This window comes from Apis laboriosa, unplaced genomic scaffold (genome assembly GCF_014066325.1).
Source record: "Apis laboriosa isolate Shangri-la unplaced genomic scaffold, ASM1406632v1 scaffold53_cov140, whole genome shotgun sequence".
Classification (NCBI taxonomy): Eukaryota; Metazoa; Arthropoda; class Insecta; order Hymenoptera; family Apidae; genus Apis; species Apis laboriosa.
In genome coordinates this window covers 1,662,239-1,687,803 of record NW_025223656.1, presented here as the reverse complement: position 1 = coordinate 1,687,803, position 25,565 = coordinate 1,662,239, and the positions used below count along the sequence as shown (strand labels likewise).

Genomic DNA, 25,565 nt, shown 5'->3' with positions numbered 1-25,565 from the left:
TTAAGATTCTTAATTTGAAAAGATTTATTAGTTTATTTTCATGCTATTGCAAATATATTTTTTGCTACTTAACGTAATTGTTAACACAATAAATAGCGTAATAAAATTGTTTTTGTTCTTAGTTTTTGCTCTTTAATAAATTTCTACTTTAATGATACCGATCATTAACTAATTATGAAAATACGATCATATTATATATAATAATATATACGATTACGCAGCAATCATATTATCTTAGAAGAAAGAAAACTTCCTCTGAGTACACTCAACATTTACAATTCTTTACTCTAGTAGAAATATAAGTGGACAGACAATATTAACTATTATAAAGACGTTTTATTATTTTAGTTATTAATTTAGTTGCTCGCGAAACTAATGATGGACAAATTGTGGTTATTTTTGTTATTACAATTGTTATTTGTGTTATCTGCATCTCAAAAAACAAATTTAGATTCACCGATAAATTTAGAAACATATCGAATATTTCGTAATTGGATTCTCCGAAATTTCGGTAAATATTCAAATAATTCAATTATTTTATGTTCTAGTGTGTTTTATTTTTATTAAAAAAATAACATGTTAATTTAAATCGATTGAAAAAAGTGAAAGAAAACAAATGTTGTAAAAATAATAAATAATGTAAAGAATAGTGTAAAAATAATATTAGTATAAATAGTGTAAATAATGTAAAGAAGAAAGAAAAATGATAATTTCTCTTTGATATATTATTTTATAAATAATAAAAATTATAAATATAAATATAAATAATAAAAAATTATGTTGATATTTGGAACGTCTTGAGAATATAACATTTTATAAGAATGAGATGATTATTAAAATGGATAAATTTTATTAATAATAATATTTGATTATTTTAAATTATTATAGTATTTTATTTATATTTTTTAATTGAGTTTAGTTTTTAGTTTTCATTTCATTAAAAAACATTTCGATAATTCGGTATTTTGAAAATAATTTCTTTTTCTTTAAAAGCTAAAAATGAAAGAGTTCGGGCGCAGCATGAAGGAAAACTTCAACAAGAAATTTCGGAAGATATTCCATTTCCTTGCAACGTGACAAGTAGTTGAACAAATTTTCATTATTATTAATATTATTAATACTATAATATATATTATATAAAAATTTAATATTCTTTTAATATTAATAAATAGGAATATGCTGGAATTTATATATATAATTTATATATATTAATTAATAGGAATATAGGAATTTAATATTAATATTAAATTTAATATTAATTTTTTAAATATAATATTCTAAATATATAAAATCATATTCTTAAATACTATCTACTAATATAATAATACAATTAAAAATACTACATTCTCTATAAATATTATCATTATTATATTTTAATACTTTAAATTTAATCTCTGTAGATGGTAAATCTCCTATTGTCCCTGATTCAGTTCATCGTTTAAGACCAGGAGATATAGATGTTATTGCTGCGATGGGTGATTCCTTGACAGCTGGAATTGGAATTTTTGCGACTAACTTATTAGAATTATCTATTGAAAATAGAGGTGCATCGTTTACTATCGGTGGTGAAAAGTCTTGGCGAACGTATCTAACATTGCCAAATATTTTTAAAGTATGTTTGTTATTTATAGAAAATGATATAATAAAATATTATTTTAATAAAATATTTTTACCTGCAATTCGAAATTCAATCATTAAATAGATTGTAGTGTAGTATATATATGTAATTTTTGAAACTACATATATATACTCTTTAATTAATAATAAAACACATGAAAATATAAATTGAAATGATTAAATATTAAATTTTTATATTATTATTACATAAAATACAAAATATAAAACACATGAAAATATAAATTGAAATGATTAAATATTAAATTTTTATACATTTTGTATCATATCTCAAAATTTATTTTTAATGAATTTATATATTGAATTTAATGTAAAAACTTTATGTCAGGAAAAGATAAAAAATTATAGTTTTTTCATAGATAGATTTTTTTTTACATATAGGAATTCAATCCCAGATTAATAGGCTATGCACTTGGAGATGGTCAAACTTATGAGTCAACTTCGCAATTGAACGTCGGTGAAATTAACGCAATATCGAGAGATATGCCTTTCATGGCTAAATATTTAATCACTAGAATGAAACGTGATACAAGAATAGATATAAAGAAACATTGGAAGGTAATATTTTAAATGATAAAATATTATGAAAATCATTATCGCTAAAAATGAATTATAACATATATATATATATTTATAAAAACTTATGAATTTATTAAAACTATAATATTTAGTTTTTTATGATAATCAATATAATATAATAATAATATTCGTATTAGTAGATTATTATTTGCATGATTATGATGATTAATATTATTATTACTAATAAAATTATTAATACTATTAATTTTATTATTTATGAATACAGATATGGTTATTGAAATTTATTAATGAACGTTAACAAAATTGTATATGCATTTATTAACAAATTGTATATATACATTCTTAATTTAGATTATGATTTATGACAAAATATATTATACGAAACATTATACGAAAAACATTTCACTTAAAATGGTAGAAAGTCATTTAAATTCTAATATAATAATTTCAATTTAGTGCATTTTTTATTTATTAATTATATGATTAATTGAACTCCACTACATCAATTTAAACTATTTGAATAAATTTTTTAAATAAAATATCTATTATTATGTAACAAAAATATATGAATTATTAAAGTATTCATTAATATTTTGCAGTTCATTTCATTGTTCATAGGAGCCAATGACTTTTGTTCTCATATGTGTGTACCTTCTTCTCCGTGGTCTATTTTAGAAAAGCACAGAATTGATTTAATCAATACTTTTCGAATATTAAGAGATAATTTACCACGTACTTTGGTATCACTTATAATAGCGCCCAATTTAAAAGAATACGTTATTACAAGCAAAAAAAGAAATTTATTGAAGTGCTATATAGTCACTACTATCGGATGCTCGTGCTTATTTGGTTTACAATTCCAAGATCGGAGACAGGAATATTATGAAGTAATGAGCAGGTTTGTATAGTTTTAGTTTTAATTAATTAAATATAATTTAATTTAGAAATTGTATTTCTTTTTAATAGTTTTTAATTAAAAAATTTAATTTTTCATAAAAATTTATAACATAATAATATAATAAAATATTATGTTATCTTCATTTTTTCATGGAAATTTTAAAATTATTATATAAAATATATATAAAATTCTCTTTTCAAAATATATAAATTTCTTACACTTCTATTTTGTAGATGGCAAAAATTGCAAGAGGAAGTTGCTAATTATCCAGAATTTAATAGAAAAGACTTTACTATTATTGTTTCACCAGGCATTAGTAATATTAAAATTACGCTTCCCGAAGGCGAATCCAGTGATCTATCGTATTTTTCTGCTGATTGTTTTCATATAAGTCAGAAAACACATGCAATCTGTAAGTAAGAATATAGAGCTACATAAAATAATCTTTATTATTCGTATAAATATTATTATATTTATTTTTAGTATTATTTATTTAGTATTATTATAGTATTATTATATTTATTTTAGTTGCGAATGCTTTATGGAATAATTTATTACAACCAATTGGAAACAAAACTACTACTTTACTTCCAGTATTTGAAACATTTTTATGTCCTACTTCCAAAAGACCATATCTAGTGACACGTGAAAATTCTCAGATATAATAATAAAAATTAAAAATAAAGATAAATTGTGTAAATGTAAATTTTATATTAATATAAATTTATAGTATAATACAAAATATATTATGGCAGAGGAATATTTTATATTCTGCCAAATAAATAAAATTATATAATCTTGAATCATATATTCTATTCATTTTTGAAATTTTTATTCTTGAAATTTTATTTATGAATTAATTATTAATGTAATATATTGTTCGTTTCAATATGAATTAATATTTTTTTTTAAGAAACTTTAGTATTAAATATTGAAAATCCGGGCAATCGTATGTGATTTCTCTCCTCATTTTTGAGCTTTCTCAATATATATTCCTATAAATATGAAAAAAAAATGAGATAGAGATAGAAGTTTATATTATTATATATTTATATTCGCAATCACGCAAGACAAATTACGATAGAGTATATGAAATGATTAATAGTGGAATCAGTATATTGTTAGTAGAAGAAGAGAGAAGACAACAAAAGAAAAAAAAAATTGTTTAGATTTGAAAAATAAAGAAAATTTTATATAATTATATCAAATATTGTGATCGCACATTGAATTTTTATACTTTTTCAACTATTCAAATTCAAAAATTTTATCTAGCATTCATAATTATATAGCAAAATACAACACATTATGAAAAGTAAAATAAAAATAGTTTTTTAAATCGTCTTCTTTTAATAAACAATTCTTCTATTGATATTTCTACTTTTGATATTTTTATTTTTAATATTTTAAATTATGTTTTCTCCTATTAATATTTGTTAAAAATGTTCTAGAAAAAATATTATATACAAATGTCAAAAAATTTTTGTTTAAATTGAAAATTAAAAATAACGAATATGTTCAATAAGAATAAATTCAGTTATATTGAAGATATAATCATTTTTTATTTTATGTTAATAATCATAATTAATTTACTATTGATTTTTATATTGTATGCAATATTTTCCTTAGTATTTATTATATATTTATGAACTGCTTTTTAAATATCTCTGTTCAATTTTTATACATACTTCATAACAAAAATATAAATGATAAACTATTTAACAAAATCAAATCCATCTTATTTATCAAATAATTTCAAATGTATTATTATATAGTTTTCTTTTCTTTATACATATTAATTAACCAATGGTTTCATATTTGTTCAATCAATTGTCATTAATTTATTTTTTTTAATATCAATATTATCTATTAATGCAAGTATTTCTCAAGTTATAGTGATGATAAGAAATATAAAGAATTCATATAAAAAATCGGAATACCCGAAGAAAGGAAGAAATCATGTACAATCATTATTTTAATTTAATTAGAAGGAATAAAATATATATAGTAATGCGATATATTAAAATTGAATATGCAATTAAATAATGGAAAATTATGTTATATGCTATTATTTATATATAATTTTATCATATAATATTATTACATAATATAATATATTACATAAGGTATGTATCTTATATAGGATCCCAAAAATAGGAATATTTAACTGGAGATTTTTGAGCTAATTTCAAGATATATTTTTTTTTTACAAAAAGTTTCGTTATGCTTTTGTTAATAAATTATTAATAAAAAGTATTAATTAATCATATAGACTAATCAGTACAGTAGTATTAGCTATGTATCGTATTGGCCGATATCAGCTAATTCAACAAATGTAATGCAACATTTCTGATAGCGTTAGCACAAAGAATATTTACAGTAGAGCAACAGCACAAGTCCATAGATACTCTGCAAGAAAATGACCTGAATAATAATACAAGAAGAAAATCTTTCTCTTCTATAATGGTGTATGAGTAGGATATATACTTATGCAACTTCATCTCAAAACAGACGGTATTCCGCCGCCAATGTAGCCATTGTAAAAATCGTCAACGGTCAACGGCGAAGCTATGCATTCTACACACGAAGATAGCGGATTATCATCGGATCCAAACAACAACCAAGGAGAAGCAAATCAATCTTCGGTTCATCTGGAGGAAAGCGCAGACGTTATAGAGAATTTTATGGAATTGGGGTTCAATGTCAATGTGTTAATGAGGTATATTACAATGTTGAAGTCGCCAATGATTTCAAGACACGTTAAGAACAAAGCCACGACATATGAAGCGGTCAGATAGTTTGAATTTTATTTTCAATAATCTAGCAATGATTTACGAGCAAGTTCAATTTCTTAACGTTTTCCAGATCTTCAATCTAACGAAGATATAATAGCAACTTCCTATATAGGCCACTTCACATTTGCGCGCCTAATATAAGATTCATCTTTCGAAACCGCTTTTCAACGCGATTATTGTTCCGCTAATGTTCTCCTAGTTTACATTTTCACGAAAAATAATGATTGGAAAATCTAAGGCTTGCCATAGTCTTTTAGATCAGATCAATTAAAATAGAATTTAGATCAAATAGAATTTAGAAACGATACAATTCATATCAGATTACAGTAGAATTATTATATAATTAGTTGCAAAATAATTAAATAATTAACCACTATTCGTTCGCTCAAAGCTCATAATATAAAAGATTGTACATTTGTACGACAATAGATCCTTCGAGTAATATCCTCAATTCAGATATTCCCATTTGTGTAATATTCAAAGTCATTCAGTTTAGACTTTAATAGTAATATTGTAATTAAATAAATATATATATTCATGTATTAAAATGTATATATATTATATATATATATATATATTTTATAAACCTTCAATATTATAGTCATGATATTTACGAATAAAGTCTAAAATAAGTAAAAGAAGTATTAAAATGAAAGAATCATTTACAAAAGAATCCTTTTCATCGATTTCAAATGATGAAATATTATCAAAATATTGATTCTGAATAATTTTTTTTTATATATATTATCATCGCTTGACTTTAATTTTCGAGATATATAAAAAAAACGAGCAATAGAAATAGAAAGAAATCTATTGTGAAATTTTCATGAAAAGATTTTTGCTTCCCATTGATTTCGAATTTTCTAGAATCCGAGCGTACGATTTCTAAATAAGAAATTTATTTGACGAAATTTGCGAATGTAATAAGATCATTAATTATCATATGATCATAATGCATCATATTAGATACATATATGTTGTCGAAATATTTTACATAAATTGTATTATAAATTTAAAAGTACTTTTGTAGATGATTTTCCTTTTATATTTGATGGATATAAAAGCTTCAAGTATATTTTTGATTTAAATACATGTATATATATTTCAGTACATGTTATTTTAACTACACAAATATATGTATACTTTTGTAAATAATTACCTTTTATTTTGATACTTTTTTCAAAATCACTCATCTGATTTAAAATTTATTTATAAATATTACAATTGTAACATTGAACGATTATATATCCAAAAAATTTATATATATATATATATTTTTTATTTTTTGATATCTAAAGTTTATTCAATTACAACATCCAATCCAACAAATATAAATCTATAATCTTTGTTGCACGCGATTTATTTCAATCATTTTAATATTGTGAAGTCTATTACTAACATTTTTTTTGTCATTTTTTTCAACAACTAATGCAATTAACAAATGGATTTACTTGATTAATAATTTCATAATCTAACCGACTACATAGTCATGTTTCTCCAGCTCGTAACATATGTTATGTTAACCATTTTATTTTTAAAATATTTTATTATTATATTAATTATTATATAATAAAATTGTTAAAATAAATAATTAAAGATTTTTAAATGTAGAAATAGAATTATTTATAAAATATTTTGCAAAACATTTTTTATTGCCATCCTTCTTCAGATGATGGTGGTGGTGGTGGTCTGAAAATAAAATGTTTTGTTATTGTAAGGAGAATAAATTATTTTTTTTATATTATAATTTTTTTATATTATAAAAAATATTATAGAAAAATAATTCTAGAAATTCAAATAAATATAAATATTATATGAAACTTATTTATTAAACTACAAACTTAATATTAAGACAAAAAAAGAATTTATTTTGTCTCGTTTTATCTAACGTAAAATTCACTTGAGCATAACTTAATAAATAACTCCCAATTGATATAAATTTTTATGTTTGTTATGAGTTTTATAATAAATTCAAAGATATGCTATAAATATTTTTTTATATATTCTATATAATGGATATTTATTTACTTCTAATTTATTCATTTGTATTAATTCATTTGTAATTGTATAATTTTCTATTATTGTAGTAAATTGTATTATTTTATTTAAACAATTTAATTGATTATGGTAATTAAGAAAAATAAATTAATATTTTCTAAAAAAAAATTCTTAAATTATGAATATTATAAATACGAATATTTGAATCATTTTAAAGAAAGATCAATATATATTATATTTATATATAACAATATATTATAACAATATATTATATTGTTATATATATTTTTAAGATTTTTTAAAAATCTTTAATTATTTTTTTAATAAATGATTAAGTAAAGTAAATCTTTTATTTATTACGTTTATGTCTTTCTTAAATAATTAAATTTAAAAATAATATTTATATTAAAATAATTAGAAGATTTAAATATTTATTTTTATTTTATTTATAAACAATATTTTATTTATAAACAATTATTTTGGAATAAAATGTATGCTTACTCGGGTGTATTCCAATTTTCTTGTTGGTCAGGTTCAGTTGGCGGATCCTCTCTGAAAAAACACATAATAATTAATAATTATATAAAATTATAGTTTTATTCATTTATTTAAAAATAAAAAATTTCTAGAAAATTATATTATTCATATTATAATATATATATATAATAGTATTCATATTATAATATATTTGTATCAATAATTGTATCTTATTTAAATATATTTTTGCAAAATTGTTGCAATATTATTACATCGAAAACAATTCATTTGTTCGCAAGCATTTCTTCTCGCAAGATTTATTTATTTAACAACTTATTCGGAGAAATTCTTCATATGAAAATTCTTTATTATTATCTTCTTTTTCTATTATTATCAGTCGCCGATCTCCATTGAGTTTAAATAAAGAATGATGTTATCTGAGAAGATTACCGTTTTTGAAAAGAGTTTAATCAATACTTATAATTATATATTTTTGATATACTTCACTGGATGCAGTGAAACTTGATTTCAAGGATGATACACTCCAGATATGTTTCAATAATCAATATTATTCTAATTCGAGTTCAATTTTCCTCTAACTTAGAGGTGTTATGAGTCAAGCACTGACTACAATATTATTGGTTATTATCGTCTCACCGAGAATCTGTGATTCTTTCAATTGAACTAGGAAAAGATTTTTTAAGGATATGAGCTTCATTCATAAGAAAAACCTCATTGTGAGCAGGTTAAATAGATAGTTTTATTCTAATATCGTGATATGTCATCAGACAATTATCTGCTATGACATCGTGAGAGATAGCTCTAATATAATCCACTCATCATAAAGAAAGTATCATAAATCACAGTTACCAATTTTTTCACATATATACTTCAGTCGAAAAAATATTCGACACATGTATTCATGCACTTAACAATCCACTATAATATTACTGCGAGCACGAATGCTTATTTTAAAAATAAATATTATTTAATTTATTAATTAATTTCGTTGCATCTTGAAATATTATAATTCTTTTCTTTTTTTTGTAAATTGAAATCATAAATTTTATTTATATAATATCTTAAAAGTAGATATAATGATCTTAAAAGTAGTTAAAAAAATAAAAAATTATTCTTATAAGATGAGTTGATGAGATTTAAGTAGTGACTATTGGCTTGATTAATATTTTTAATTTTACATATTATAATATTAATATATTATTATTATATATTTTAATATATTATATATATTATTTTACGTGTATTATGTTCCGATTTTTTGTGTTCTTTTCTGATGATATCTGTGCTGGATCTTTTACAAAGTATATCTCTTCAATATTCATAATCATTCAGTTTCCTATTGTGTAATGCTATCCAGTTTTCTATTTTTTTTTCTTATTGAACGCATAGTCAGAATTGAATTGGAATATAATGTAGACTGGAATAGAAATTTATTTAAAAAATGTAGATTATTATTATATTTTTGAATGTGATTTTTATGATGAAACTTTTTTTTATACATTTACTATAGATATTGTACTATATTTAATTAACAAGAATCTGTCAAAATTTATATATTCTGAATAAGAGTCTAATAATTCAAAATATATTTTGAATTAACAATCTAAAGATCTACACCATATATAATACATTATAGACATATATTTATGTAGATTACACAACATATTAAGAAAATTAAAGATAAATCTTTTTCTATGATATTAAATATAAATAATAATTCTATTTGCGAGTAAATTGAAGTAATATTACTTTGATCAATTTTATTAATATACATATATAGAAAGATTTACAGAAAATAAAAACTTACAGAAAATAAATTACAAGTTAATTAGTTTAAATTAATCAAACAGTTATTAAATAATATAATTAAATATACTTACGATCTCGTGAGTACAAGATTAGCATCTTTTTCATTATTGGATAGTTTCTTATATACTAATGATAAAATATGTGCAGTTGGTGTACTTGCTATCATGATAACTACGCAAATAAATGTAGCAAACCAATATCCACTCTGAAAAATAAAAATAAAAAATAAAATTATATTTAAACAATATTTTTAAATATTTTTCTAAGATTTTATATTTATAATTTTATACGCACCAAATTACCTAAAAAATGATTACACAATAAAAGTTTAATTCCTTCTAAAACATCCCAAAGTGGCCGGCATTTGGCTATTCCATTACCCATTTCAGATAATACATGAAATCTCCATTGATCCAGATAATTAGCTAATCGATCTGTATAAGCTTTTGTTTTCTGTGCGTAAAATATATCAATTATCAGTACTATATTCATATGTTAATAATGTACAATCATGTTTTATATTTATTTTTCACATATTTTACACATGATACATAATTATTACTTATTATAAATTATGGATAGAAAAAATTTAATACAATAAAAAAAATAAAAAAAAATGACACGAAAAAAGATAGAAAAGTACTCAAAATAAGACCAAAATATAAAAACAATTGTTGATTTTAAAAAAATAATAAAAATTATTATTATATATTAATGATGAATTATAGCAAATGAAGCAAATTGCTGTCTTATATTTATTTATATACGGAAATGTGTTTATTTATAGATATCTTTGTTGATCTTTAATTAATTAACAATTGAATAACAAAGCCATAAACATATTTTTGTTATTTCTTTTCTTAGTTTAAAGATTGGTCTCTTAAATTTTTTGACATCTATAAACGTTCTAAATATGCTTTCTCGCACTATCTCTGACAAAAAATTTTTAATCAAACAATACATAAAATTCATTAAAAATTAAAAATTGATAATAAAACAAATGTAATGTGAATTATATAATAATGATAATATTAAACATCAAAATTCCGTTTAATCATTTCAGAGATAAAAAAAATTGATCTATGCGCAAACATGTGAAATTAATAATGAAGAATCATGTTACATATAATGACTCAATCAATTAGACCAACTTTTTAATATGAGTTAATAAATCCAATCGCGTATTCGAATATCGTCATTCATATTTATTGATTTGTCTATAAATTATTAATCTTGACGGACGTTGAAATAGAAGATTTTAAGTTATATTTATTTTTAACTTACTAACTTACTAACATTTATATAATAATGTGTTTTAGTATATTAATATTGTTTTAATGTTCAGTTTTTTATTATCATATTTACTATTATCATTAATTCTTAGAAATCTTGCAATTATCTTCAAGCATATCCAATTTAATATTAACGCTTGCGGCTTAAATCCGTGTTTATTGAATATAGGTATTCATTTATATTTATTTCTTCTCCTTTTTACTTATAAATTATAATATTTAATTATAAATTATAGAATAAAATTTAATAATATTATAATTATAATGAAAAATAAAACGTTTGATCATTTATTTTGCACATGTTGGCTATTAATATCTTACTCATATTTATTTTTTTGTGTCGCTCAATTAAATTTGCAGAATTCATTAATCTAATAATAAATATCTGTTTTCAGTCCTAATTGTAAACGCTGAACATTGTAATTATTATTTATTATATTCGAATAAATGGAATGTTGATGCGTTAATGTCTTTTAACTTAAAAACTAATAACAAAGCTAATATTGACATAGACTAATATTAAACATGTCCACATGATAACGTTAACACATATTTGAATATGATCCATTTATATTTTTATTTATATTTATCATGTTTGTTATAGTAAATGTTTTTGTTATAATAAAAGAAAATTTGACAATAAAAACAATTATAATTTTTAATATCAAATTTAATATCATTTGATATGAAATAAATGTAAAAAGTAATTTAAATCTTTTCTTTTTATATCTTTTCTTTTTAATTAAACTTTAATTAGATATTTAATAATAATATTTAACACACGTATTGGAAGCAGTTATTCGTGGATATGGAAATATCATAAAATATTAAGTAGAAAATAAAAAAATTAAATAGAAAAAAAAAGGTTTATTTCTTTACGAATTAACAATTTAATAATATTGAATATTTTTTCCGAAATTTCTACCAATTAAATACTTTTTTCCAACTACTATTTTTTTTCTGTTTTTCTGTTTATTCTGTTTTTCTTTATAACATAAATACCAATGTATAAATTATTTTTTTTATATTATATATGATATATATATATATGGCATTTATATCGCATTTAAATATAATATTTAAAATTATAAAACTTTTAATGAATTTCATATTAAGTTTGACCGAAAATTTTATTTTCCTAAGAGAGAAAAATATTTATAAAAAAAGTTATATGCTCTTTTTCATAATTCTTTTGAAATCTTTTTCGAATTCATATTAACTAAAATAAAAAGTCATTATATTCCATATTTAATAATTTTTTTCAAATTTAAAAATTTAAAATTTTTTTTGACAGTTGCTTCATAATATTCTTATCAATGAAAAAAAATTTTACATATAAATTGCTCATACAGGAATCTATAAAATATATCGGGTGTTCCAAAAATATCAAAATATTCATAAACTAGAGATTCCTGAGGTAATTTTAAGCAACATTTTCCTTTGCAAAAACTTTTGTTACGACTTTGTTAATGAGTTATTAATAAAAAAAATAGCTAATGGAGCGCGTAGTCGAGTTGCGACAGTAGCATTGACTACGTGCTGCTAACTGAGTACAAATAAGTCTAATATTATGTCGTAGGATATGTCATATGCCTAAGTCGATATATATATCCTATATATAAAAAATTTTATTGTATTAAAAATATCTACTACTAAATTTTTACTACTACTAATATATTACTAAAATTTTATTATTTTATTCTATTAAAATAATTTTTTTATTAGAAATAGAAAAAATTATTATAAATTGAAATTAAATAGAATTACATTCTGAATATAATTTTATATTTTTATGCACTAGTATATGAAAATTATACCTTTTTTTAAGTAAGTGCAATAAATTATTTCTGATAATCAGTCGATATAATTTTTTTATCTTTACAATAAAATGTTAATAAACTTTTGTTTTAAATCTATAATTCTTTATGATTCATTAAATTATATTTATTAAATTATTAAGTATATCTGCAAATATTTCTGTATTATAAAGCATTACAATATTTATAAATCAATTCTTTATATCAACCAGTATTTATATCAATCATTGTAACATTATATAAGTAATGTTAAAAAGAAAATAAAAAAATATTTAAATTGCAATAGCAGACTGTTCGATTCGTTACATAAATAATCCATAATATTTACAAATAAGTAGTAATTTGAACCAAATAATTTATATAAAATTTTTATTATAATAACTTCTGAATTAGTAAATTTAGACAAAAATTTAATATTTTTTTAATAGATTAAAAAATTGCAAGCCATTTGACTGTTAAAATTATAAAGTTTTTGAAAAAAATATAAATTATTTTATTTATATAATTAAATTTTTTAAATACATTATTATTAAATATATAAAGCTATAATTATATTTAAAAAAAGAAATTATATTTCCTTGAAAGTTTAGTGTTTAATTTTGATCTGTTTATTATTATAATTCTTATAATATTTTTCTTTATCTCTAATCAATTGAAAGATTTAACTTGTAGGAATGTATAATATATAATATTTTTTAAAAGTTTCAAAAAAAAATAAATTAGTCTGAAATAATTATTTATATTTAATACTATTTAATTTCTATTTTGCATATCAAAATAATATCTGAAATTTGTTAAAATAAAATTATGCAATTAAAATAAACTAATTTGAAATTTAATATCTAATCATTAGAAAAATCGACAATATTTTATAACATATTTTATAACATATTTTATAACGTTCAGATATTGATGTATTTCAATAATGAGAAAATATAAAAAGAAAATTGTATATATAGATTTATTTTAATATCAAATTATATTATTTATATCGAAAAATTAATTATTTTATTAATTAAAATTAAATTTTCTTAACCAATAAAATAAAAAAATCAAAATATACATACTAATTGAGCAATTTTATCTCCTTCATTATCAATATAATATTGAATGTTCTTCAAATGAGAAAGTGAATAATTAATATGTGTTTGTAGCGGCTGTATTTGCAATTCCAATGCAGCAAGGTTGTATAACAACTTATCTTGTAATTTCATCAAAGGTTTTAAACGCCTTGAATTTATATCTTGCATAATTATTACAATAGTTTCCAAGCTTCTTGCTGTTAATTTATCATTCATTCGTTGGGTTACCTTATCCAATTGTTCTGATAATATTTGTAAATCTTTATTTAAAATTTTTTCTTGGATCTAATAACAAATAATATTTCAAAAATTATAAAATGTTAATAAAATATTATTGTAAAAAATACAGAATATATTATATATTTTTAAATATTTTAGATTAAATTTAAACAAATCTAACAAGATTATTTTTAGTAAATCTAACAAATGAATTTGTGAGAATTGTGAGAATAAAAATTGAAACAATATATGCAATAAATAAAGTAGAGAAAAATATCATATAATTTGATTAATGATTAGAACTCACAGTTAATTATAACTATAATTATGTACTATATACTACATACTTACTATATTCACTAATTATTGAATATTTTTTATTGAATTTAGAAAAGAAATATAATAGTCAATTTAAGCTTATTTTAAAATTTCAAGCTTATTACTAATTTGATTACAGCAGCAAGATCGACAATTCATTTGTTAATATTGATCTTTTATAATAATGATTTTTTAATTTTTATTGATTTCAAAATGGAAAATAATTTAAAAGTACACAATCTTTTTTAATATTAACTCGAATAATGTTCAAGCATTTATATAATATATATAAGCATTTATGGATTTTTTTTGTAGTTTCTTTAACAATAGAATTAAAATTTAATATTAGAATTACAAGTCTACAAATTTTTTTTTGGTTTAAAATTCTTGAATTTTTATTATTAATTTTTTTATTTTGTTTATATTTATTAAAAAATTTTAATTTGCATTATCTAATTAATCAAAAATATTTATATATCATTTGTTTTTATAAATCTATTGCAAAAATAAATAAGTAAATAAAATGTACAAATATTTTTTTAATCTATTGTAATCTAGTTATTTATAAAAATATAATATATAAATTTTTACAGTAAACATAATTTTTTTCATAGTGGAATTGCTTTTTGTAATAAATCGAAACATTTTTACTTTTTACTATTTTTAAAAATATATGAAATGAATATTTTTACATAATCGAAATATGTTACATTTTATAAGATACATTTTCTATTAAAAACAATTTTTTAAATATTAAAAATGTTGATTAGAAATATTTAGAAATCTATCAAAAAAATACATTTACAACAAAAATACATTTTAAATTTAAGTAAATAAAAGTGAATAGCAACTGCATATAAACATTACTCATATTATATATATTCTGTTATTGTTATAATTAATAGTAAGAAGAAATTAATTATATATTCTACTAATTAAATTACTTAAATAATTATTTTTTTATACTCTTATTATATTATATAAAATTAAAAGACAATATTTAAAAAAAGTTTCTACGAAAGAAAACTAAATATAAAATAAATGAAAGATTTACAATACCATAACTCTATGTTCTGTTAAATTTAATCCACAAGCATATAATAAATCATGTAGTTGCCTTTCAAAATATCTTGGAAATATATTCAAAGTTCTCAATTCGACTTTAATTTTTAATATAATTCTAGAAAAGCTTGACCAAGTCCAATATGCAGCAAGTTGCTCTAATTTCATTGTATTTCCTAATCCAAATGCTGGATAAGCTGGTTCATTCATTCGACATTTCCTATAATCATATATTATATGTTTATTATTAATTAATTAATAATCAGAGATTATTTTATCTTGAAGTTTTTAATTATTTTGCAAATAAAATTGAAAGATTTAATAAAATATTATTATTTTATATTTTTTACTTTAATTTCAAGAAAGCTGAATAAATGCTATTTATTTGCTTTTTATTAATTTTTATATTGTAATGTTTATATTATATTAAATAATCAATTATCAAATCAACATTATCAATAGCTATTTATAATAAAAACTTTATAATAAAAATATATTATATAAATAATACTAATAATAATATTTATTTAAAAAAAATATAATTTATTTTATTAATGTTATAAATAAATAAATAAATAAATAATAAAATAATAAATAATAAAATAATATTTTTACATAATCGAAATATGTTACATTTCATAAGATACATTTTCTATTAAAAACAATTTTTTAAATATTAATAAATGCCATACTATAATAAATATATTTTTTCTATTTTTGAAAATTTCATCAAAATTATTCAATTTACAATTAGATATAAGAAGAAATAGTAAAAAGGATATTAAATAAATACGTACAATAGATGTTTATAATCACAATATTAAAAAAACAAAAGTAAATTAATATTAAAATTAAATTAGTATTATGTTTATATTAATAAATAATAATATTAGCAAATATCTGATTATTTATAAAAGAAAATAATATAATAAATAGAATAAGTAATATCTACAAAAAACTATCTATATAAATAATATAGATATAAATACATAAGGATATATATATATATATATAATACATGTGTAAATATACTACAAATAGTATTTATGCATAATATTAAAATTAATATTAAAATTAATTCAAATTTAATTGATATTCAATGAAGTTGAATAAATTTTAAGAATTCATTCTAAGAATTTTAATGAATCATCATTTATTCTTGCATCAGTAAGAATAATAATAAAGTATATAAAACTTTTAATATTTAAAACTATTAAGTATATATAAACCGATTATTGAAATAATAAACTTTATTAAGCTTGATTATATTTAAGAATTTTCATCAGAAATATTTGATCTAATTTTGCACAATTTAGATCCAAAATATCTGTTATATACCGTACGAGTTTTATGAAAATGGTTAGAAATTTGTAGATCTGATAAAATTCTAAACTGTAAAATGCTATAAATAATAAGGAAATCACTCATAAATAAGAGAAGAATTATTAAGATATAATTCACAAAATAATTCAGCAATGATCAAATCATTAAGAAGATTATAAAAATCGAAAAGAAAAAATCAAAAATGTTTCAAGACTTGATGCAAGAAATTATTATAATTAAGACTATAATATTTTTAAAAATAGTATCAAAAAGTATTAAAATAAATAATTCTTCAATTATAAGATATATATATTATAATATATTAAATATAATAATATATAACATATAACATGTAATAATAAATAAAAATTTTTAGCCTGATTAAAGCAATAAAATTCATAACAAAATTCAACAAATTATGTATAATATATAAGATTATTAATATATTTGTAAGTCAGTTTTATTAATATATTTGAAGAATCAATTCGAGGAATTAACATAAATATCAAAATAAAAAATTGTTATATATATAAAATATTGAGATTTGTTTAATTTATAAATATTTTAAAATTGTTTGTATGAAGCTAGATAAAAAAAAAACAAAAATAGCGATGCGACAGAATTTAATAATTTAATAAATAATTGATATTTCCGTCTATCAATTTTGTATTTGTTTTTGCTTCTAAAATTAATTCTTCGAAGATATAATGAATATATTAATATTTTATATAGAATAATAAATATTTGAAAAATATGTATATTATCTTTTATAGTGAATTCTTAATAGTTTTAAAGCAATGTAAAACAAATTAAATATTTTATTTTTTATTATACTGTGACAATATATTAATTATAAAATAAGTTTATTTGAAATATTTTTGTATTTTTTTTTTTACGATTTTCTTCTATCATTGACGCAGTTTCTTTTTTTCAAAGTTTCTTTATAAAAAACTATTCAAGATAAAAAAATTAAAATCATTACTGCATTAATTTGTATAAAAAAAATTACATTCTATCACATTTCAATATATGATTTAAACTATTTACAATTATTGATTAAAAACAAGTGATACAATTTTTGAATGATTACATAGAATATAATATAAATTAAATTATGTGCAGTTCTTCTCCATAATTAAGATCACGTAATTTTTAACTCTTTGCTCTCCAACGGTTATTCTCCGGCACCAGCACTGGAATTATTGCGACAACTTGAACGGCGACAATATTTATTTATGTTTGATTTTTTTAGAATATCGCTTCATAAATAGGTTCCTAAGCTTTTTACGTATAATCTTGAAGTATAATTTTATCTTATGAATAATTATTTTATGGTAATCTTATGAAACCACTGAACGCATCGAATGCGCGGGTCTGAATCTGGAGTTGCTGGTTCAACCGAGCAAAACAGGCCTGGAGTGCAAAGAGTTAATATTTTTCGTGCTTATTTAAATTTAAAAATCTGAAAAAATTTAATTGCAAATTTTATTAATTGTTAATGTATTTCATATATACATTAACTTGCTAGCTATTTAAATTTTTCATTTTTGGAATATAAATATTATATATTATAATCACAATAGGTAAACAATCGTCGGGGAGCGTATATGCACACTTTTTTTTTTATATGATGTATAAACTGTTTTGACACATATATATTAAAATAGATCAACACATCTAATAAGTTAATGTATAAAAAATTATATATAATTTTAATAAATGTATAAAAAATTATATATAAATAATGTATAAATAATTTATATATTATAATATATTTTATTATTTTGTAATCTTGTAATTCTTGTGATATGAAATTAATTGAAAATTTTAAGTTTATTTAAAATTTATATACACATCATCAGTCGTTATATTAGCTGATTAAAAAAAAATCTGAATATTTGTTAAATTTATACATCTAAAAATAAAGGATATGATAAAATAGCGCATAAGAAGCATACTGAAAAGAATATACTATAATCAAATACTATAATCAAAACAAAAGAAATTAAAACATTAAAAATGAAAGAATAATAAAAAATTAATAATTAATAAAAATTATTATTGAATGCCGCACTAAAAATATGAAATAGTTGAAAATTATATAATTGAATGATACTAATTTCTTTTTGTATGTTTTATTCATGTTTATTAAAATAATAAAAAAATTTTTTATTTGAAAATCTTACTTTGTCGAATAATCGAATTGTTTGATAAAATATCAAATGACATTTAAGTTTCTCTTTGTAAGATTTGAAAAATATAAATATATGTAAATAATTTGAAAAATAAAAATATAAAATACATTTCATTAATTTTCTTAAAATGATTTTTCATTAAAAAAAATTAGGTATCGAATTCATAATATTCCACATATCTTATAATTTAATTAAAAATTAAATTTTTAGATTATATAATTTTTCTTGGATATTAATTATATTATTTATCTTATAGGGACAATAAAATCTTACATATATATGATTATTATATATTTAAAAAGTGAACTTACTCAAATAAGTCCTTTAAAGGTACACTTAATCTCTTTCCTAAGAATATTCGAGTTTCCAAAATAGCTTGTAATGTATTATAATTCGGATCATGAAGTGGACGGCAGATTAACATTTCAGTATGACTTGATAATATCAAAGTCATAATAAAAACTATCCATAATATAATTGAGATAATACAAGCCATAAATACGCCACTGAAATATGAAAAAAATGCAATTAATCCATTTGAAAACTTTTGTCATATAGTCAATATTAAAAAGTTTGATAATAAATGTAATAATAAATCTTTTAAAAAATTAAATAATTAAACGATTTGTTTCTTTAAAAATTGAAAATCAAATAGAAACCATTAATAAATATTTTTATATATGTTTTATTGAAGTTTTGAAAAAATTATTTGTATATATTTGAATATAACTTTAATCAAATGATTCTATTATTAAGAAGAAAAATTTCAATTCTTTTTAAAACATCATCACAATATCTGAAAGAAATATATTATGTGTGTGTGTGTGTGTGTGTGTGTAATATATAATAGTATATAATAAATTATATAATATAAGTATATAATAATATAATAACATAATAATATATATTTAAGTATTTTGTCATTCTTACACAATGTTTGGTTTCATATAATTTCTAAATAAAATATTTGAAGTCTTTTTTTTGTTTTTTTATTTAAATATTTAAATATTAATTTTTTTTTATTTAAATATATTTTTTATAAAATTAATTATTTATTTTAGTTATTTCTATTGTAATATGATCTTCTAGATCTTGAATGTTTTAAATATACTTTATTTTTAAAAAAATTTGGAAGAAAAATATAATTGTTTAGGCTATGATTGTGATTGTAATATATTGATTCTATACATTATCTTAATCCAATGATTGAAATATTTTTAAATTTAATATTTTGATAAGTATTTTGATATTAAGTACATTTATAAAATAATTGATATAAATTATATTAATATGAACTTTGAATTATATGTTAGTTATAATTATCAATATGTATTTTCCCTTCGAGAATGTTGTATGATTAGAATTTGTTTAAATGCACGAAGACTATAGAGAAGAAAATATATGAAGTAAAATATCTATATATTATTAATAAAGTTGAAATACTTTATGAATTACTTATGATTGTGTTATAATTTTTTTTTTATACAAAGCCAAACAAAGTGATTTGTGCGAAAAAAATTATATTTCTCTTTAAAAAGAAAAATATATTGTTGCAAATATATAAACGTAAAAATGTATAAGAATAGTATAGAAATAATATATATAATATTATTTAATTTTGTCTTATGAAATTTTTTTCTTTATACGAAATTCATGTTTATAATGAATGAAATATTTATTGCAAAATATATTTATTTAATAAAAAAATATATATTTAAAGAAGAAAAGAATATATGTACATTGGATTAACACGATTATTAATTGATATTGCAAAAAATTTTTTTAGACTAATTATTTTATTACTAATAGATTGTGATTTCAATTAAATTCAAATAATTAATCGATTAATTAATATAATTATATCAAATATTATATCATGATAATCATATTATTTTTAATAATTTTAAAACAATATTTTCTATCTAGTTACATAGGATTTTGTATACATATAAGATATTAATATATTAATATACATATAAAGTATTATTAAATATATTCATGAAGAATTAATCCTAAATATCAAAATATAAAAATTGGTGATAATTATTTACAAGTATGATTTTCTCATTGATTTTATGATCCTTGAAATATGTTATCAATTCTGTCTAGTTATTTTTCAATAACAAAAAGGATTTTATGTATGAAAAATTCATAACAAATTTTTTTGTTATATTAAGATTGATATGTACTGATTTACAGTATTGTTAGAGATTTAAAAAATATTCAAGACAGAAATTCGTTGTGCTATACTATTTTCATTGTTAAGAGAATTTTAAAGAATTGCCTGTTAAAGAATTTTAGAAATTAGATATGAATATCATTGTTATCATTTCTGAATTATTTATATATCTAAATTAATTTATTACTAATTATTATTTTATTTCTTATTATTTTTAATAATAATAATAATTTGTAAAATACATTCATTGAACTTGTTATAATATAATATATATGTGCTCCGGAAAATATTCTAGACAAATATTTATATTTTTTTCTTAATAACATTTATAATTTTAATATTGAATGTAAACAAGCATTGAATCGAATTATATATATATATATATACATACCATAAAAGTGTAAATCGAATTTTAGTTTCATAAGCACCACAACGACAACACAGAGCTCCTAGCAATAATAACCAGATGAGTAAAATACATAGGACTGCACCTATAATATGTATATAAGAATTTGTTATCACGTTAATCTTTACATTCTTATATATAATACGATATATATTTATAATCTATCATATTTATTATCATATACTTTTTTAATAATTTCTTTTATTTTTTAATTATTAACAATTATTTCAAACTTTAATTTTAATTCAGATGATCCTAACAGTGATTCTAAATCCGAAAATATAGTTAAGATATGAAAGTTTGTCTTAAGTATATTAATATAAAAGAAAAGAAAACATAACTTTGCGGATTCCTAGTCTTTCATATGATAAGTTTTATGATTTTTATATTTCAAGATAAAATATTTTTAAATTAAAGATTTTCCAAATTATAAATAACTATTTTTTTTGTAAAAAGCATCAAGTTATTAATTTGTGTAATTAATTATTATTACACAAAATTATTATTAATGTCAATAAAAAATATTTCATAGATAAACGAAATAAAAACTATTTATGAAATACATATGTGCTTTTATTTTAATATTATTATATTATATTATTATTATTTTATTATTATTATATTATTATATTATTATTATATTATTATTATATTATTATTTTAATATAATAATAAGCAAATATTGATTTAAAAATAATATCTGCATTCAATATTACATGAATACTGAAAATTCGTATTTTATTTGCATCTACGAACTGATCTTTATTAATATTAATAATAATTTTGTGATGAGCTAAATTATTTTTTTAATATATTTTTTGAATTAATATCTTTAATTAATTATTCGGTTTACATTTAATGTTGCCAAGAAACTTACTCATAGAATATTCGTGATAAAAATCAATTATTTTAAAAAAATTAATTGTAAGATTTATATTACTTTTTGCTCTTTTTAGCGATTATTTTTTTAAGTTTTAATAAATTTTTATAGTCTTGGATTCTTTTTTTTTTATTGTTTTTATATATAATTTATACAACTATTATGTTAATGATAACAACTTTAATGCAATCAAAGATAATTATTTCATCGTTATTTTGCTTTTGAATTATTTATAATAAAAATTAAATTTTGATAGGTATTGAGCAAAGATGAATTTAATATAATCAAAACAATAACAAATAATAATTAGTAATTATAAGTTTTTTTAAAGTTTTTTAAGTTGATTGTTGTATGAGATTTTTATGAGAAATAAATAAATGACAATTGGAAATGATAATGATTAGATGTTACATTTACATATATATTTGTATACATTTGCAATGCATAATATAGTGATCTTTTATTAGAAGATTTCAAAATAAAAAAGAAGATATCTTATATTCAAGGAATTATATTGTATAATACTAAAAAAAAAACATATGAATCTTGATTTCTAAAATATAATTTCTTTTGTAATTATTAAGCGTTATTAGAAAAGTAGATTTTATATAACCAATAAAAGATATATAAAATATAAAAGGATATTATAATATAATTCTACATCTCTGAATCTGAATAGAGATATTTCAAAGATTGGCAATTATCTAGAAAATAAAACTTTTTCATCGATTTTGATAATTTTTAAATATGTTATAAAGAACAAATTTTTTCTATATACAATATAGATTGAGATATTTTAAATGCATCACAATTCATGAGCAAATATAGATTTTTGATTAATTTGTTTATTACATATCTTACTTGCCTCTTGCCATTATGGGCTTACATTAACAAAAGATAGCTACATGTTTACGCACATATTGCACAAATATATATGTATAAATAAAATTTTATATTTTAATTTTTCAAAAAAATCCAAAATTATATAAAAAAAATTATTTATATATAAAATATTTTTATATATAAAAAGTTATTGATTTCCATAAAATTTTTTTAAAAATGATCAAAATCTTATATCTAAAAAAGGAAATTCTTTTTTAAATAATTAATAAAATTAATAATTAAAAAAAAATTGCTATAAAATTGAATTTAATCTTAAAATTCAAAATCAAATTTTTTCAATTGCATCATATAGAATTTGTGAGAAATAAAAATTTTTAAAAATAATTTTAAAATTTCAAGAATTGCTATAATATTTTTATAATGCTTTCGTATTATAATGAAATATGGAAATAATCGATTCGTATTTCTAATAATGTCACACATAAATATTTCTGCAGTTATGAATCAGTTTATTGCTAATATTAATATTATCAATTGTGTGCGATAAACATTTAGATGACAAAAAGTTCATATGGCAAGAGGCAAGTAAGATATGTAATAAACAAATTAATCAAAAATCTATATTTGCTCATGAATTGTGATGCATTTAAAATATCTCAATCTATATTGTATATAGAAAAAATTTGTTCTTTATAACATATTTAAAAATTATCAAAATCGATGAAAAAGTTTTATTTTCTAGATAATTGCCAATCTTTGAAATATCTCTATTCAGATTCAGAGATGTAGAATTATATTATAATATCCTTTTATATTTTATATATCTTTTATTGGTTATATAAAATCTACTTTTCTAATAACGCTTAATAATTACAAAAGAAATTATATTTTAGAAATCAAGATTCATATGTTTTTTTTTTTAGTATTATACAATATAATTCCTTGAGTATAAGATATCTTCTTTTTTATTTTGAAATCTTCTAATAAAAAATCACTATATTATGCATTGCAAATGTATACAAATATATATGAATTTTTATGAATATATATATTTCAACGGATTTTTGCAACAATATTAAATAAAAACAATATTTTCTCTCAAAAAATTTCTTAAAGAAACAAATTCAATGAATTTGAATCTGAAAGAGGAATACAAATGATCTATGTCTAATCTGCATCATAATAATAATTTAATTATCTAATCTAATTTAATCTAATTTAATCTAATCTAATTTATTTAAATAAAAAAGATTAATAATATAAATAATTCTTAATGATGATTTCTATTCAAACATTGATAGATCATAAACATCAAGATTTTGTTAAATTTTCTAAATAATTGTATAAAAATTTTTATAAATCTAAATAGTGATATTCTTTCTTTTTTTTATTTTATTAATAATATATGTTTCAAAAGTGTACGCGTTTGCATTTTAATTTAATTTTCGTAATTCATCGGCAAAAATTCTCATCAAGTTGAATAATGATTTATTTGGATATTATCATTGTGATTTATTTTTACTTTTCGAACTCTGTACATTAAAAAATAATCATAAGTAAAAACAATAATGATTTTAATTTTTTTCATTGCAAAATTAATATGGATTAAGATAACATACTAATTTTTAATTGCTGAAATGTTAATTTAATTATTGGAAATTATGTTGATCTGATATTTCTTCTGAATATCATGTTGTTTTTTACACTAAATTTTCATATCTTTACAATATTTCTCTATAAGTGTAAACATTTGAATATTGAATGAAATAACTATTGAAT

At 19.0% G+C, this 25,565-nt stretch overlaps 2 protein-coding genes across 3 annotated transcripts in view; one reads left to right on the top strand and one right to left on the bottom strand.

Annotated features, from left to right (window-relative positions):
• The first annotated feature begins 248 nt into the window (after positions 1-248).
• Positions 249-3,842, top strand: LOC122717563 (phospholipase B1, membrane-associated-like). 2 transcript variants are annotated; one of them, XM_043941781.1, is made up of 7 exons: positions 249-511; positions 994-1,080; positions 1,401-1,612; positions 2,017-2,193; positions 2,775-3,073; positions 3,307-3,485; positions 3,602-3,842. In XM_043941781.1, exons 1-7 carry the CDS (start codon positions 376-378, stop codon positions 3,736-3,738), a joined length of 1,227 nt encoding a protein of 408 aa, XP_043797716.1. In that variant the 5' UTR covers positions 249-375; the 3' UTR covers positions 3,739-3,842. The 2 variants fall into 2 exon arrangements, with proteins under 2 accessions (XP_043797716.1, XP_043797717.1); XM_043941782.1 differs by lacking the exon at positions 994-1,080.
• A 3,672-nt stretch (positions 3,843-7,514) lies between these two features.
• LOC122717597 (prominin-1-A) overlaps positions 7,515-25,565 on the bottom strand; it is a gene marked incomplete at its 5' end in the record, with an annotated part of 54,926 nt that continues 36,875 nt past the window's right edge. The window contains 8 exons of the mRNA XM_043941820.1: positions 7,515-7,554; positions 8,365-8,415; positions 10,242-10,375; positions 10,465-10,623; positions 14,347-14,646; positions 15,958-16,180; positions 19,790-19,984; positions 22,049-22,148. Of these exons, the coding sequence (XP_043797755.1) occupies positions 7,515-7,554; positions 8,365-8,415; positions 10,242-10,375; positions 10,465-10,623; positions 14,347-14,646; positions 15,958-16,180; positions 19,790-19,984; positions 22,049-22,148 (1,202 nt within the window). The remainder of the gene's footprint in view (positions 7,555-8,364; positions 8,416-10,241; positions 10,376-10,464; positions 10,624-14,346; positions 14,647-15,957; positions 16,181-19,789; positions 19,985-22,048; positions 22,149-25,565) is intronic.